Raw genomic sequence first — 18,352 nt, 5'->3', positions numbered from 1 at the left:
ATTACCTGATAAGAGCATGTAAGAGTGTGCAAAAGGTTATTTCATCCTGGACTTTGGAAATGGTACTGGGGGATCAGACTGCAAGAGGTGCAGGAATCAATGGAGCTGTACACACCCATGGGGTGGGGGATGAACAGGGGAAGGCAGAGTCAAAGAGAACAAATGGCCTTGACAGAGAGGGGCATAAGAGAAGCCAGCTGGCTTTAAAATGGGACAAAGTATTGCATCTGTCAGCCCCCATAGTATTTTTTGTGACTTGTGAAGAGTAGATGGCTATACTGGAGTAGGCCTGTGCTGTTTTGCAAGTCTGCTGTTTTGGACAGTGCCAAAAATAGTTACAACATTGATGGACATTTAGGTCACAGGAATTTTAAGACTGACATGTGCTCATCTTCCTGAAAGTAATTTCCACTATGTAAACTTCACAGACTCACTTGAGCCTTCCTGCTATGCTATTCTGTGCTGATAAATGTTTTAAAAGGGTGAGAATTGTCCTCAAGCTGCCAGCTGAACTGGCATCCAATGCAGGCCTGAATTTAAGTCACCAATTCCAGCCATCATATCATGTATCTCACATCTAGCTTGGATGAGAGTGTACTGAGACATGTAGTAAAAAACAGAGCTGTATCCTTTATTTCTCCCTTTGGATTCTAACAAAAGCAAGAGTTTGTGCAAACTGTAAATGAACTGGAATGCAGACAGACACTCTTCCAAACTGCTCTGGATGAAATGAGATCCATTCAGCAATAACTGAGTACACACCAATTGTAAAAAAATAAGCTGGTCCAGGAGGCCAGTATGAGCTGATCTTATTTTTCTATGTCATCCTGAAGTGCTGTGCTCATGTAAAAACACACTGTCACAAGAGTAATTTAGTAAGAAAGCTCTACCTCAGATCAAGACACATAAAAGAGTAGCATGCTGTCTTGCACAGGTGTAAAAACAAAATGGAGAACAAAGTTTCACTACCTGAAACAGTAACAGAAAGTATCAGGTTTTCTTCCCCAGAACCACACCAAGATCCTTCTCTTTTCTTTAACACTCCAAAGGCCAAGAAATTATTTTCCTCCCTTTCTTTCTCACTGTTCCTTTTATTAAGTCCGACTATTTCCTGTATTGGCTACTTGTACAGTTCTGGACTTTGCTTGCAATAATAATCACTCTCCCCTTGCCAGAGAAAGGACAGTTATTTTACAGACATCTTCAATAACAAAATTCATCAACACAAAAAGCAGAACATATTGAACATTGAAAGAAGAGGTAAAACTTCAATTGTGCAGTAAGATTAAGATTGTGCCATTCAATTCAAATTAAGCAGCAAACAAGACACCACCACACAAAAAATCAGAAAAGTCCCAGAGATCAGTAAAGATTGTGGTACTTTGTGTCCATGAGGCGCTAAAAAAGAAACTTCAGTTTTCTTAACTAAAAACCTCTGTTTCAGAAGAAATAAAACACCAAATCAAAGGAACAACAGCACATGTATTTGTTAGTTTCACAAAATGTATGCTCTGTCGAATACTGTGTAATAATAAAAAGGACTCAGTAATACACAAATTCCCTGCGTGATTTGCTATTATTTTATACAGTGTAGGGAACAAAGTGCCTTTTGCAGAGCTAGTGTAGTAGTGAATCAAACACAAATCACACCTACAAGAGTAGAACCTAGAGTTCCCAGCTGGGATCAGAAATCATACTTCCTAAAACAAAGGAAAATGCATTTTAGCCCTAAATGGTTTAGGGACAGGAAAATTGCCATGAAATTACTAACAGAAACAGATAAACAACTTGTGCAAGACCCACTGAGAGACAACAGTAACAGCACACAGGAGAAGGAAGAGATATTTGTGTCTTCAGTTAGGATGCCAGATATGTTGTCATCTCATGCTTCCAGTTCCACCAGTTCAGTATGACTTTGAGCAGACCTGGTCATGCCAGCAGCTGCAGTGCCTTTAAATGCAATGCATTTTAAACACAGCCTTTGATCCAAAAAATCCATTAACAATTCTATAACAAACCAACAGAGATCATTCTATATCTGCCACAATTATATACCAATTCTACAGGGACTTGTTACTGGCCATAGCCAAAGAAAAATCTTGGAAAGGTTTCAACTTTGACTTTGTCCATTAGTGCTACTTAGGTCCTTTAACAAAGCACACTAGGGACACAATTCCATAGCAGATCGTTCACACAACAGTGCATTTCATTGTAACAGCCTCTTCCTCAGCCTCTTCCTCAGCCTCTTCATGTGTTTAGGTACTCAGGTTTGCTCTTTACCCAAATATTGTCTCTTTTGCTCTTTCTACATGTGAAAAATACTCTTCAACTTTACAACCATACCAGTTATGAAAACCTGGTCTACACAAATGTTACTGAAAGCTTTCTATTGTAGTGTTTAAAAGCTAAAGGATGGCGTCTTTTGAAATGTCCCTTATTAGTTTAACTGTATTGTTTACAGTTAAGTTAATCTAAATGTTGTCTTCAGTAACACCAAGTATATGAGCACAGAGTGTATCTTAAACTCTGACCAGACACAATCACAGCAGCTCATGAATACTGCAACAAGATGGCAAAAATTCCATAGGATAAGAACTGAGAAAGGCATATGATATCCCATCAGTGAGCCCAACAGTTACATACCAAACAACTAACAACCACAAGTTTATGGGCCTCATTTCCATCAAAACAAACTGTCAAATCCTACTGCCTTGGCTTTGTTATTTTCCCAGTATATAATCGAAGCTTACAGTAAAATGTACATAAAGTCAAACCTTACAGCTTTGTTGAACTTTATCTGGAGGAAACTGATGAAGGAGCTGTAGATTCTTTTTCTTTTTTTAGGTTTAGAATCAAAACTAAGAGACCTCCAAACAAAGTAACATGTACTACAGAACACGGACACATACACACGCATACACACACAAGTAGCCATGTCCCCTGGGGTTTTGCTGTTGTTTTTCTTACTTTGTTTTATAGGCAATCTTTATAAAAGATTAATTTCATTATATGCATACTATATTAGAGGCATATTTCTAACCACTTTTAATATACTTTAGAAAATCAAAACATAAATCTTGCCTTTGAAAACTTACCAATGCTCAATGTATTTAAGGCTCACTATGCAACTTCAGATTTGTAATAGTCTCTACATTTGAAAAATGCATTAATAAAGTTTACAGATTTTTAAAAACAGTTCACCAGTCTCTCTTAAATATTTAATAGCTTCCCTCCTCCATAAATGTATGCCAGCTTTTCTTTCACCTCTCTTTCATGCATCATTTCTATGTTGTTGTCTTTACAAAAGGAACAAAAGTATTAAAAAAGCCACAAACAATACTCAGTTCAAACTTAACAGAATTCTATTAAGTACTCAGGGTAGATTTGGTTGGCATCGAAGATGACAAAGATCTTTGGGTTCCAGGTATTATCCACACAGCTGTCATACAAGTTCACAAAGCTTCCATCTTTTGAAGGAGGCCTCATGTATTTTGAATCGCCACCGATATAGTCACCAGTTAATACACGAGCAAGAAACATGACTTTATCTGGTCTGTGCAGATGAGGCTGCAGGTTCACACCATGAATCTGGAAAGTATCTCCATGCTTCATGCTCTCTTTGCAGAAATGGCTGGAATATGATGCATCTCTTGCAAAATAGGTCCCTTTCAAATAAAAAAACAAAGAAAATTTGATTACATTCTTACCATGACAGTTTGACTACCAGAGCATAGCTATCAACATGATGAAAAATGACAGTTCTTTTATGTTCATTAGGAATCCTTTTTTTGTTGTTAATTGTTGTAACAATATGACCAAATATTTTTATTGTGAACATTTCATTAGGGAGATTGTCTTGTGATCAACACTGCTTTGCTGGGCATCCCTTCCCCATGCTCCCTGGCCCTACCAGCCACTGTGACAATTACATTCCTTACTGCATTCTTAATTACACTTGCCATAAAAGCAGATCTGTATTAAACAGCTCTTGGGTAAACACAAGGCATGCATCACAAAGTACACACTACAGGGAAGACTTAATGTTGAGCTGTTAACACTTTCACTGTTGTATGTGACAGCAATACTTACCTTTTCCATACACAGCAGCATGCATCCCATTTATTCTCCAGTCAAAGTTATGAATACATATTGCTTCTACAAATTCATTACTAGTGCCATGAAATAGCATCTGCTCATTAATTGTTGGGACACCTCTTTTCTTCTTCAGTTGAGCTTTTTTCCTACAGAAAACACACAATAAATACATAATAAATAAATAGCTGTACACAATAAATACATAATGAATAAACAGTTGTCCACAATAAGCACATAATAAATAAAGAGTTGTACAAACACACTAAATTACTACTGTGAAAACACTGCTGAGGGTACAGACCTAACACATTCCACTTTACAAGTGCCTAGATGACTCTAGGTTTTAAACACGTCGGAATTCTTAAGGTACGTATTTAGAAATCACACGTTTCTGAATGCTGTAGGACTATTTTCCCACATAGTCTAAGATTTTAAAAAAGGTCTTTCTACACCAATTTTATCAACACTGTTCATGTGTTATTAGTTTCAGTGTGGTCATTTCAGCAGATACATCTTTAAAAGAAAGGTAATTTTGCACATTTTGTTTCCTCCACCTGCTTTAATGTCATGGTGGAAGGGATAACAAAGTTGGTAGATTATGAAATACTAGGCAAACCAGCAAAAACTGATCTAAGGGCTAGTTATGCTGAACATCTGAAATTTCTTCAACCAGAGCCCTCTGTTGTTGGCTGTTGATCTCTGACAATATATAAATGTAGCCTTGAGTAACTTCTTTTGAAACAAGGGAATGGAATAGATTTATAGAAAAAGTGAATAATCAATAAAAAGATGTTCTGTGATAGTCTTTTACTATCTCTGACCAGTTATTTTCATAAAGTCAATTTAGAATCATTATTAAATATGGGAACTATTGTAAGAGGCAAATGTGTTCTGACCCCTACAGTGATGCAAATAATCATTCAAGCAATGATCAACCAATTAAATCAATTGATCTTATCACTTTTTTTTAAAAAAGTGATAAGATAAGATAAGATAAGATAAGATAAGATAAGATAAGATAAGTAATAAGATCAATCATAAAAATTTAAAATAAGCTGGGCACACTGGCAAGCTAGTTGGGCAGAATGCAGAAATGCCACAACAGGACACTTTGGCTATTTGGAACAGAAATCAAGGGGTCCAACTGCTCTAAAAAGCATCATCTTAGTACCTTGTACAAGCAGTGACAAGATAATCTAGTTCAACAAAATTAACTTGTTCCAGCACTGTGAAAATTCTTGTTCAGCCAATTCACTGAATGAAAGGTAAAACCTACAGCAAAACTAAATACCCAGAGACATGTTCCTTGTACCTATGTAAGCACATAAGCTTTTTCTAAAACTGGTCATCAATCACACTGACCAACACCTTTTTTTACTTGTTGTACTCCTTGACAACTCCAAACTGAGATGCTAGACTAAGCATCATGCTCTTTTCAACTTTCCTACCTGGGACACCAAAAGAAGTGAATTTGAAATGCTGGAATACCTATTTCTTTGTAATATACTACCAGGCAATAATTTCTTCACCAGTATGTGCAAGCCTACAGCACTGTCTTGTGACCCAAGGGCAGGACCCCGCATTTTACCGTACTGAACCTCCCAACTGGACTCAGCCCATGGATCCAGCCTGTCCAGATCCCTCTGGAGAGCCTTCCTGCCCTCCAGCACATCCACACTCCCACCCAGCTTGATAACGTTTGCAAACTTACTGAGGGTGTCCTTGATCCCCTTGTCCTGATCCCAGATAAAGATATTATGCAGGACTGGCCTCAACACTGGGCCCTGGGGACCCCACTGGTGACCAGCTGGATTCTGTAGCTCCATTCACCACCTCTCCCTGGGCCTGCCTATCCAGACAGCTTTTTACCCAGCAAACAGTGCACCTGTCCGAGCCATGAGCAGCCAGATGCTCCAGGAGAATGTTGTGGGAAAACAGTGTCGAAGGCGCTACTGAAGTCCAGGTAAAAAATAACTGCAGCCTTTCCCTCATCCACTTAGTGGGTCACCCTGTCATAGAAGGAGGTGAGGTTGGTCATCAAGCAGGACCTGCCTTTCCTAAACTCATCCTGGCTGGGCCTGACCCCTGGTTGCCCTGCACATGCTGTATGATGTCACTCAGGATGAGCTGTTCCTTGACCTTCCCTGGCACTGAGCTCACTCATCCTGAAAGGTCTGTAGTTCGCTGGATCCACCTTCCAGCTCTTCTTGTACATGGGCATCACACTTGCTCAACCCCAGCCAACTGGCACCTCCCCAGTGAGCCAGGACTGCTGGCAAATGGTTGAAAGTGGCTCAGTGAGCACCCCCCCAGCTCCCTTGGTACCCTCCAGTAGAGTCCATCCATTCCCAAAGACTTGTGTGGGGTAGCAGGTTCCATTTTCTCTTGGATTATGAGGGCTGCATTTTGCTCCCCACTTCTGTCTACGAGCTCAGGGTCTGGGTGCCCAGATAACAACTGGTCTTAATATTAATGCCTTTGTTGCCTCAGTCTTTTCCTCATCCTTTGTCAGTATGTTTCCTCCATATCCAGTAAAGGACAGAGATTCTCTATAGCCCTCCTTTTGTTGATGATTTGTTTAAAAAAAATTATTGTCTTCTACAGCAGTGGCCAAATTAGGTTCTAACTGGGCTTTGGTCCTTCTAATTTTCTCCCTGCAAAACATCTCAACATCTTTTACTGCTCCTGAGCTGTCTGCCCCTTCTTCCCAAGGTGATAAACCCTCTTTTTTGCCTGAATTCCAGCCAAAGTTCTCTGTTCAGCCAAGATGATATTATTCCTCAACTACTTGTCTTTCAGCACATGGGGACAGCCTGCTCCAGAGCCTTTAGGATTTCCCTCTTGAAGAGTGTCCAGCCTTCCTGGACTTGTCTGCCCTTCAAGACTGACTCACAAGGGACTCTGTCAAACAATCTCCTGAACAACCCAAAGTTTGACCTCTGGAAGTCCAAGGCAGCAGTTCTGCTGACCCTCTTCCTTATTCCATCAAGACAAAAAAGAAACTTCACTAAAAGTTGGGTTACTCTCTTAACCATTAACATATATAAGGAATTTCACTTCCTCACACATATTGATATAGCTTTAAATTAACAATAAATGGCATATCTTTAAAAAAATCATGTAACTTATGCAAGATTTTAGTATACATCTGCTTAGTTATTTCCTCACTCTTTAACTTAGTCTAGATTTTTTTATTAGAGTAAAACATTAAACCTCCTGATATGCACTCCTTCCTACAAGATGCACAAATAACTTTTGTCCAGTACAATTGTTTAAGACTGACACCAAAAAATAAGTGGATACCGAAGTGGGCACTTCCTACTTCTTCCAGGCCAGCACAATATGCAGAAGGAAAAGCCAAAAACTTAGAAGTAGGTTTTTTAGGACATTAAATTAAAAAGAATTGCATGAATATGTGTTCATTAGACACTTAGTTCTGTCCTATGCTTCATAAAATTGAGAAATTTAACAAGACTGAAATATTAATTTGCTTTGTTCAGTAAAAATTAAAGTAATACAAACCTCTCAAGGAACCATTTTACAAAAAGCTAATTTTTTGTCTCCTTACTTCACTGTAAAGATCATGGGCATCTATCTACACAGATATTCTGAACACCTTAAATACATTATCTATGCTACAGCTTTGTCTAATGCATTTCTACAAGTATTCAATTTCTGAACCTGTAGAAGCTACACAGTCTTGAAAATTAAATTTTGAATAAAGAGAAATCACGAATAAGAAAAATTTTTAAAGTTAAAATGTAACAAAAAATTTCATTAATAGTAAAAACAGTTAAACATATTTCTGCTGCATGACTTAAAACTTTTCTCCATTAACAATCCTAAAACTGTTGGTTTTAGAAATAATCTCACCTGCAAAAAAACTCCCACAAGTCTAGATTTTGTATTCTCTTAATTCTTTTAATTCGGTGGCTATCCATTGTTTTTCCAAAGAGACTAGAAACTTCATTATATTCATTTGTTTTCTTTTGCAATGGAATAAGCTGGAAAAAAAGAGGTTAGTGCGATTTCAATTCGATGCATTATTTCATTGTCACACGTTTTTGACCAAGTTGCATACCAACTCTTACCTGGTATGGCTCCTCAGTATTTACATTCTCCCAGTGGGAAGGCATAGGGATAGCCTCATTTTCACAGATGAAACTTCAAACAAAAAAGGTAAAAGCACATCACTTCAAAGACATGAGGCATTTTCTTCCTGTCAAACTCCTGCTCCAAACAACATAGTGTGCAAAAAAAGCAAACCCCTATGAAGTTTATACAGAGCTACTAAAAAAGAGTGGTTTAAGTACATGCACTACATACATTGAAGCTCTTAAGCCTTAAAACAGGGACTAAAAGAAGAAATCTCCTGAAAGTAAAAAATGTCACCACATGGAAATAAGAGTACTGAATGCAGTTATTCAAAGAACAAAGTAAATTGCCACGTCATTGTATGCACTAATTAGCAAATATCTACTGAAGAAAAGTTGGCACTTCAAAAACAGTCTTCTTGAAAGTCAGTGTAAACAGATTGCTACTACATTTCTTATGACAAATGACAAATTTCTTTTTTAATGTATAACCACACTACAATTCAGAACTAAATTTTTTCTCAGAAATTATCTGGGGAAAAAAATCCACATATCCCACATACTCAATTTCATCTGCATAGCTCAGTTTATTGCTTACTGAGTTCCAGCTTTATATCAGCTCAGCTTTACATCTAATGACTGATCAAATGGCAAGAAACTGACAATCTAAAGCAATTAAACTCGTAAAAGAATTATTACAACACAATTTCTTAAACTCCAAGTAAGTTTAGCGTAAATGAGTAAAATATAGGCACAACATATAACTCACCCTTTTTTTGCTGTTACAATACTACTTCTAAATAATTTATGGAGTCACTGGATTTCATTTTTTTGGTGCTGCTTCCCTGCAGCAATTCTCATTCAACAGGTATTCAGAGCAAGTGACTCCAAAAGCAAATAAATATAAACAATAAAGATGAAACACTTTGGTTTCATTTTACTTAGAAGAAGCAGGAATAAAAGAAAAATAAGGAGTCTTCCTCTTATTTCCTTACCTGAATGAATTGATTGCAAAGGGAGCTCGCTTTATTGGACGTTGTTTAAGGGTAGTTAGGTTGATTTGTTTCATCACTGAGCATAAAACAAGAATTAGGAAGAAATTTTTGGGAATTCATCTACAGCATATGAAACATTTAAGTATCATTATTTAAAAGAATGTTACTACACCCTAAGCTTCTTGACAGGAATCCTATTTCAACAAGTACCAAATCAGCATTTTCAATAAATATATCTAAATGCATTGTCATTTACATGAGTTGGGAAAATGTCCAAATATTACACACACAAAAGATATATTTTTAAAATATCCATCTAACATTCGGCCCCACTAAATCACAGGCAGAACTTCCACTGACTTGAAAGGGATGACAAAGAATACACTATTCTTAGTGTAAGACATCATGGCCTAAAGAGAGTAACATAAAAACTGTTCTTTAACATTTGCTTATAGTGTAGTGTTTTTATTCTGGATGCAAAACACAGTTTTTAATAAAAAGACATTTCAACACAGATACCACCTTACTGCCAGTATATTGCTGTTTAACCCAGTCCCCACTTTCTATATTTGAAATTTGAATACATATATTGGAATATGTATTTATTTCCCTAATTTCCTATATTTAAGCATATAGCTGTTTTCTAATTTAATCAGAAAATAAACCATCTATGAATAGAAAAACTAAAAAAAAGTTACTAGAACACACCTGTGAACAAAGAACAGATTACCTTTATAATTAGTTACATACATTAGAAACCTGTAATACTCTGTAATTGACAAGAACAGCATAAGCAAGGTCTTTACAATCTACCAGTAAATCTTTTTGCCTATCTCCTTGTTATTCTGAGAACAGAATTGGCTTCAACTACCTGCTGAATTATTAAATCATTCTGATGCCAGTATTTTGCAGGAAGCCTCCTTTACAGCAATGTTTCTTATACAGAATGAATGGAAGTGGTTTTCCAAGCTTACAGGCAGTTGCACATTAAAGAAAAAAGGTTCAACCTTCCCAGTTCAAGAGATGTATCCTACATGCCACTTGCAGCTGGAGCAAGCAGCAGGAATTCCAATGCAGTGCTATTAAACAAAACTTGCAACTTCATTAATAAACTACACAAAAAATGTAACAGATCAGCTGTTTCTAAAAACTCCTATGTATTTCCAGTAAAAAGGACATTCTTAATCATGTTTTCACACCAGATATGAAGACAATAACCTGCTGAATGAACAAATGTGCTGGTGTATCTGAGACCTTCTATTGTTTAAATTTACTCTTTGGCAAAACACATACCTGAAAAGTCCAGTGTGTAGTTAAATTTTGCAGTGGTAAAAGACAGAGATCCATGGGGGTCTGTTCGGAAACTCCTTTCTATATCTTCACTGCTGATAGAGCAGTGACTGTTTGAGTCAGTCTTCAAAAAAAAAAGAAAAAGCACATTAAGACAAACTCAGCCATAGGTAATTTGATGTATGGGATCCATCAGAGCCAATATAACTTCATAGGTATTTACCTGAAACATATGCCATTTACCACACTCTGCCAAATAAAACCAGCCCCACTGGGTATCGGAGGTATCCATGTCTTCAACTGAACTTTCCATCTTTGCAAACACATCTTCTGATGGTCCTTGAAGCATTGCCTGAAACATTCACACACATACACACAAATAAAGTCTAGAGAGATTTATTTAAAAAGCAAAATAAAATGCATTTGCAATAACTACAAAAAAAAAAAATCCTATCAGGCTGAGGACTGGTCTGTTCTTTCTTTTCCAGAGAAAAATTCTCAATTTGCTACTTATCCAGAACTATCTTTTAACTTAGCTAAACACTTTCAAAATTTTCTTAATTGTCTGTAAAGCGTAACAGTAAAGGCAAGAGCTATAGGCTTTATGTGATCAAAGAGAGGTGCTGAATTGATGGTTGTAGGATCAAGGCCACTCAGAAATATACAACAGGCTCTTCATTCCTACTTCTCAAGAAAGAGATGTTGGGGTTACATCCAACAGCTTGATGGAAACACCTACTAGGTACTCACCAGCAGTGAACAAATCAGACTGGAAATCAACAGTTGTAAGAAAAAAAAAATAAGACTAAGACAAAGAATACAATTAATGAACTGTGAAAGACCACAGTAGATTATTCCTTCCCATTGCATGAAGAAGAATTTTCCCCCTAATGCACTCACTTAAAAATGACACAGTAAAATTCCTGATACTCTGTACTTGTATTTATAGAAAAGGTTCACACCAAAAGCCAGACTAGCTCCCACACAAGCAATAACTACCACAGCTGGGATTCTGAAGGATGGAAGAAAAAGAACTGAGGAGAGGATACAGCAGAGGTCTACAAAATCATGACAAAACCAAATAGGGAATAAAGAATCACATTTTCTTCGGCCAGATGGAGGAGACACCTATCGAAGGTTGCACATGTCAAGTTCAAAGTAAGTAAAAGAAAAACTTCATGAACCAGATGGCAACCTATGGAATTTCTTTTCATGGTCTGGTGTGGATGCTGCAAATTTATGGAAGTTCAAAAAGCAGCTAGACAAGTTTAAGTCTACCAAGAGCTATGCCAGAATACATTTAGAAGAACAGTCCCTGCCAGAATTCAGCTCATTCTTTGTTTGTCAATAAATAAATTCTGAAAATATTAAATTCTGAAAACTCTGAAAGTGCTCACCTCTATTTGCATGTATTTCCTAATGTGTCAACTTTCTGCAACAACCTCCCCAAGCAAAAATTCTAAGTAAGTTTCAGGGAATCTTTCAGACAAAAAACTTGCCCCACACCCAGAAAAGGTCAGCAATTCATCCACTCTGTTTAAGCAAAACACTTTGGCACTCTCCCCAAATATGTCCTCATGTTCACTTTTTTCTAAGAAGTGAAACAACACCCTTCAGCACAAGTCAAACAATGTGCAGTTAGTATCCTGGATGCTTCAGTTGTTTCCTGGTCACTTCAACCCAGAAAAAAGAGACCTGAAGAAGACAAATACCAGAGACTAAAAGTAGGCATCCCCATTCTGGCCAGTGCTACTGGGGCAGCAGTTCAGAGCAGGAGGCACTTCTGGCACCACCCTTCATCCCCCATTTTTCCCAAGCTAGCTGTATTTCTGTAGTTGTTTGGAAAAAAAAAATCTGAGAAACCTCTTATCAGGGGAATCAAAAGTGGATCTCCAAAACATCACCAAATTGCAGAATCTGAGGGCAAACCTACTTCAGTGAAAGCCTACCCGAGGCTCCATGTATGGATTGCTGCCTCAAGTTCAAACAGCACTACACAAAAGGTTCATCAGCTGCTCAGAAAAAGTATTTTGAAAGAGATAAGAAAACCATTCTCTGCTTCAGAGGGCATCTGTCAGCATCTCTTCTGTTACCCACAGCAACACAGCAACACAGCCACAGAGCCTACATTCCCTTGGTGTTAAAAGCACAACTGGCCAACATCTTTTGGTGAAAATCTTTCACCTTCAATTTGGTTCTTCCTATTGGATAAGTATTTGACTATATTCTATCCTAATGAGCACAGGCAGAGGTAGGCTGCACTTCTTTAAAGATGAGGAAAGCAATTCAGGCTTTTCTTGGTAATGATTTGTTTCCTCATGCTCCCATTAAAGTGGTGAGCTCAGCTCCCTCCCAGACCATTAGTTCAGGGCCTTGACTCTGATGGTCAAACCAATGATGCCTTTGGAACAAGAGGACATGCCTTTACAAGCAGGGAAGGCATGATTATCTGTGCCTGACAACACACTTAGAGTCCTCCAGGGGTATCTCATTATTCTCTCCAGAATAAAACATTTAATAAGGAGATAGTTATTCCCATGGCTTTCAAAAATCTTACATTCAACCCACATATCTGTACCCTCATCACAAAGCCTAGGGTAAACAGGTAGATTCCAGGATACTTTAGAAGTGTGGAGGAAACACCTGAAGGCATTAATATGAAAAGCCATAAAAACAAGAGAACTCAAAAGTGACACAAATCCAAAATGTTTAAAGGAATTTCTGATTAATTCAAAATCAAATGCACACCACTTACAAGCATTAGGTAGCATTTTGAGAAGGGTCTCAACTCCCATCATTAGCACTGTTTCTATTGGTCCAGGAGCTACCAGAACAGCCCAAATTAAACAAATGTCTAAGGAAAAACATCCTCCTAAACAGGAATAGCACTTGTTGTGTGCTGTGGCTGAATGGCTTTAGTACTACTGACCATGCACTTCCTCTTTTTTCCATAAGCACTTCATGTTCGACTGATATATATATCCTTTATAGTGTGCAGACTCAGAGAATGCTTTAGGTTAGAAGAGAACTTTAGGACCATCTGGTTTCAATTCCCCTGCCATGGGCAGGGACACCTTCCACTGGACCAGGTTGCTCCAAATCCCATCCAACCTGGCTCTGAACACTCCCAGGGACGGTGCATCCACAGCTTCTCTGGGCAACCTGTGCCAGGGTCTCACCAGCCGGATGACCACAAACACAGGAGCATCCCAATGGACTACTGTGTCTGGATTCCTGTGCTGCCTGCTTCACCTGGCACACCGTGCTTTATTGTCAAAGGCTCTTCTCCCTACATGCATCGACTTGTACAAGTATCCTGCTGGGAACACAGGCAGGGTACTGCTAAGGGAATCTCTGGCTCTTCCTTAGAGAACACGACACCTGATTAGCAGACTTGCCTGAGGCGAGCCCGCAGGGCTCGGGAGGGGAGGCAGGAGAAGGAGCAGCACTAGCACCAGTACGGGACACACGCTGGAGTGACAATGCCCTTCCCACCTGCGCCCCCACGCACCCGCTCCGTGCTGCCGGGGGCCGCCGTCGCAATCCCACCCGTAACCGCCCCCTCCAGAGCCGCAGCCATGGGCGCTCAAGGGCACGGCCCGGCCACCGAGCCTAGCACGGAACCACTACCCCTCCATCGGGCGCGCAGGCCGCTCCCCCACACGCGGCGGCCGCCGCCTCCCGCCCCCGTGCCCAAGCTGGCAGCGCGCTGCGCGGGGCGGGGCGGGGCGGGGCGGGGCGGGGCGGGCGGCGGCCTGCGGGGCGCGGGGGGGAGGGCGCGGCGCGGGGGGAGGGGCGGTGGCGGCGGCCGTTCCGCCCCGCCCGCACTCACCGCAGCGGCCGCGCGCGCCGGGCGCGCTCCCGCAGGCCGCCCGCGCCGCGCGGGCCGGGCGCGCGGGGCCCGCTCCGCTCCCAGCGCTTCCGTTACCGGCGGCCGCGGAGGGCGGGGTCAGCGCCGCGGTGGCCACGCCCAATTGGCCCGTCGGGTGCAGGCAGGCAGGCAAATGAAGGCGGGGGTGGAGCCGCTGTCGTGACGCGCGGAGGGGACGGGGAGGGCCCAGGCCCAGGGCCGGTCCCTGGGCCGCAGGGTCAGCACCGGCACAGTCCCGACCCCAACACCGCTTCCAGCCCCAGTCCCAGTGCCAGAAACAGTCCAAACTCCTGTCCAGTACCAACACCAGTACCAGGCCGAGTTCCAGTATCAATACCACTGCCTATGCCAGTACCAGCACCAGTCCCTGTTCCAGCACACCAGTCCCAGTTACAAAACCAGTCCAAGTACCTGTACCAGTACAAACACCAGGCCCAGTGCCAGTACCAATACCAGTTCAGTGCCAGTCCCAGTACCTTTACCAGGCCCAGTCCCAGTTTTGGCATCAGTCCCAATTCCAAAACCAGTCCAAGTGCCTGTTCCAGTACTAAAACCAGGCTCAGTTCCAGTCCCAGTCCAAGCACCAGTACCAGTAGCAATCCCAGTTCCAGTCTCACTATCAGTACTAGCACAGATATCAATCCCAGTTCCAGTTCTAGTACCAATAGCTGTCTGGTACCTCTCCCTGTAGCTGCAGAAGTACCAGGCCCAGTTCCAGTCCCAATATCAGTGCCAGTCACAGTTTCAGTTCCAGTGCCAGGACCAGTAACAGTAACAGTCCCAGTCCTAGTTCCAGTACCAGTACCGGTGCCAGTCCCTTGTGGGACCAGGGCCATGATGCCGTGCTGCTGCCAGGCATGGCAGCAGATGTGACCATCACACCATGCACGGTGTGGGTCACACAGAGCAAAGAGGGCAGCAGTAAGAGGCTGCTGCAGGCGCTTGGGGCCCATGAGCAGCTTTATGGTACAATGAGGTCTGGAAGCAGAAGCAGCAGCTCCAGGACCAGTCAGTAAGAGAAGCCACAGTGCTGAGCGTAGATCACCCTTTGGTGCGGACATTCTAAGAGGGGACCTGCTGAGTGGAGAAGCTGGCAGTGACACCAGCTACAGCATTCTGCTGTCAGCCAGTGGCCTGGTAACTTCCAAAACACAGGCAGTCCTCATACATGTGTGCAGTCATTGCAGCACATCCTGCAGTGAAGGGTTTTCATTGAGCAGCATGCCAAGAACAACACAGGTGGAGTGAGAATGATTAATTTCTCCAGTTCTGAGGGAGTGTAAAACAGGATGTTTATCCAGATTCTGGCTGTGCTGACCTTGCCTCTGAATACAGAGTTAGAAAAGGTTATCTGTTTGAGTTAAAAAGCAGCCCTTGGTGAATCTCTGGAGGTATTTCACTGGCATGAATATAATGCTTCTGGAATAAAGGAGTTTTCTGGAGGTTGAGCCATCATTTTCAAGTATGTTATTTGTATTGACACTGTTGGAAAGCACATGAAGTTTGTTTGGACATATCCTGCCTTGCTTGATGGATCTATACAGAGGCTAGAAGCAAAGAAGGATTCTGTTACCACCTTAGCTGCTGGATATCTGTTGAACTTCTTTTTTTTTTTTAATGAAAAGATGCTGATACTGCTCTAAGTCTAATGTGGGCCTCTTTGAGTAATTTATATTTATTGCTATTACTGTCTGTTGTGCATTTTTAAAATAAGGGTCACGCTTTTTGCAGAATTTCTGTATTTGAAGTTACAGTAGCAGAATGCACAGCTTTCTAGCAGCCAAAAGTTTTAAATAGGTTTCTGCTGCTGTGCCTTGAAGTGTGGGATAGAGTTGAGATTTTTGTTGTGTGTTTCTTCCCTTTCTTTGTATGTTTAGACTGATAAATAATAATGGAGCGTGAACATCTCTTGAGATAAGAATATCTTCATTGCATTGAAAAAATAGCCTGTTATGAGACTGTATTCTTAGCAAGCTGCATGCTAATGCCAGACTCCTTATGGCAACAAGAACATAAAAACCTTTCAAATCTAAAGATTTCTGTGGATATGTGATGTACTGTGTGCAGACTAACAGCCTATCTAAAGAAGACATAATTGCATTAATTGATTTTCATCAGCTCTACTTCAAGCAGCAAAAAGGCAGAAAGTGGAGAGGTTTGGCCACATGACTTGAATTACAAACCCATTCTCGCAAGGAATGGTCAAATGGAAGTGAAAGAGAGAACTCCCTGGTACTGCCTGGTACATAAATTGTAGGATCATGGAAGAATTTAGGTTCGAAAGGACTGATGAAGTTCTTTAATCCAGTCTCTTTACCAAAGCAGGCCTTACTTAAAATCTAGATTAGGTTGCTCAATTCCTCGTTCAAACTTTTTTTTTCCTCTCCAGGCATGTCTGCGGGACAGTTTTCAAGGGCAAGAAGCTTTTGTCTTTCTGTCCATTCCAGAATTTCTTGTGTTGCGACTTGTAGGGCTCTGAGCAACCTGGTCCAGTGGAATGTGTCCCTGCCCATGGCAGGGCGTTGGAACTAGATGATCTTTAGGGTCTCTTCCAACCCAAACCATTCTACAATTATATGATCTAGCACAACCTCTTGCTTAAATCAGGGTCAACTATGAGATCAGGTCATTTTGTTCAGGACTGTATCTAGTCAAGTCTTGAAACCTACAAGGATATAGACTGCACAACCTCTCTAGCCAACCTCTTCTAGTGCTCGATACTTGACTCTCATCAGCAGGAAAAAAATTTCCCTAAATCCTCTCATTATAGATTAAGCCTTCTGCCTCTTCTCCTACCACCATGCGCTACTGTGAGGACCCTGGCCTGGTCTTAATTTCTGCAGAAGGAATCTTTTGTTGGAATATTGCAGTTGCTCTCACCCAAGCCTTCTCCAGGCTAACCAAGTCCAGGTCCATCATTTTCTCCTCACAGGACAAGTCTTCCGGCCTTCTGATTGTCTTGGTGCTCCTTGGTGATCCTCAGTTGATCAATTTTATCAGCCTTTTGTGTATTGATGAACTTCAAACTGGATGCAGTATTTTAAATGGGGTTAAAAAATCCTAGTATTCCTTTCTTCTGAGATCCTGAATATGGTCCTGCTATTTTATAGCCAAGGGTGCAGTAGTCCCCCACTGCCTCCAGGGCACACTGTGGGATCACATCCAGCTTTCCATCTACCAGGACCACATTGCTTTTCAGAATAGCTGCTCACCATTTCCTAACACATATTGTTGCCGGCGGTTATCTCTTCCCAGGTGCAGAATTTTGCCTTTGTCCATTTTCAGTTTCATTTGGTGCCTCTGAGCCCAGTCCTCCAGTTTGTCTGTGTCCCTTTGTTAGGTTGTGTACTTCACTGCCTTTGAGTGTACCAACTAAGAAAAGACAAGGAACATAAACCACCTTTATAGACTCTCCAAGAGGGGAAACTGGGTGCTTCTTTGGTATTTGCCATTTCATAGTAGATTAATTTTTAATAATCAGTGTAATGTTATATTTATGCAACTGAATGATAATGTAAATGATAATGACATATAATTCTGCCTGCATTAACTGAAAGTAAGCAGAAACCAAACAGAACAACCAAAGAAGGAATAAAATATAAACATGCCATGCCCCCAAGACCCCCCATAACAGTACAATGACTGTGTCATGAAAAGAAAATACTGACAATGTTTTGCAACTTTTCAGAACTCTTCAAGATTTTATGATGGGCATATGTATTGCAGCATAAAGGAAATTGTAGGATGCATGGGACACCTGTGGTATCCACAAACTTGTACACTCACAAATGCAGTTGCCCAGAGGCAAGAGAAGGGATTGAGGAAATAGTCTGCTTATTACAGACCATCACACCTGGAGGCCATGGCTGTCCACCTCAAATATGGCATTGGTCTTGAAATGTGGAAGAAACTGTAGAAGAATATTATTTTACATTCTTTCTTTGAAAATCTACATCCTCTTGATTTGTTGTTCAAGGAGCTGTTAAATGTGTCAGGTAATTTTTCTT

General features: G+C 40.8%; 1 protein-coding gene across 2 annotated transcripts; it reads right to left on the bottom strand.

Annotated features, from left to right (window-relative positions):
* Positions 1–1,462: 1,462 nt before the first annotated feature.
* On the bottom strand, positions 1,463–14,437 carry PARP11 (poly(ADP-ribose) polymerase family member 11). 2 transcript variants are annotated; one of them, XM_054654972.2, is made up of 8 exons: positions 14,307–14,437; positions 10,698–10,826; positions 10,478–10,598; positions 9,185–9,260; positions 8,187–8,259; positions 7,969–8,099; positions 4,090–4,241; positions 1,463–3,665 (listed from the first exon to the last, which is right to left on the bottom strand). In XM_054654972.2, exons 2-8 carry the CDS (start codon positions 10,821–10,823, stop codon positions 3,352–3,354), a joined length of 993 nt encoding a protein of 330 aa, XP_054510947.1. In that variant the 5' UTR covers positions 10,824–10,826; positions 14,307–14,437; the 3' UTR covers positions 1,463–3,351. The 2 variants fall into 2 exon arrangements, with proteins under 2 accessions (XP_054510947.1, XP_077030263.1); XM_077174148.1 differs by lacking the exon at positions 14,307–14,437 and adding an exon at positions 13,986–14,185.
* Between the last annotated feature and the right edge of the window lie 3,915 nt (positions 14,438–18,352).

The sequence above is a fragment of the Agelaius phoeniceus genome, chromosome 2 (assembly GCF_051311805.1).
Source record: "Agelaius phoeniceus isolate bAgePho1 chromosome 2, bAgePho1.hap1, whole genome shotgun sequence".
Lineage (NCBI taxonomy): Eukaryota > Metazoa > Chordata > Aves > Passeriformes > Icteridae > Agelaius > Agelaius phoeniceus.
Note: the sequence above shows the minus strand (reverse complement) of the source record. Positions and strands in the feature narration are given on the sequence as shown.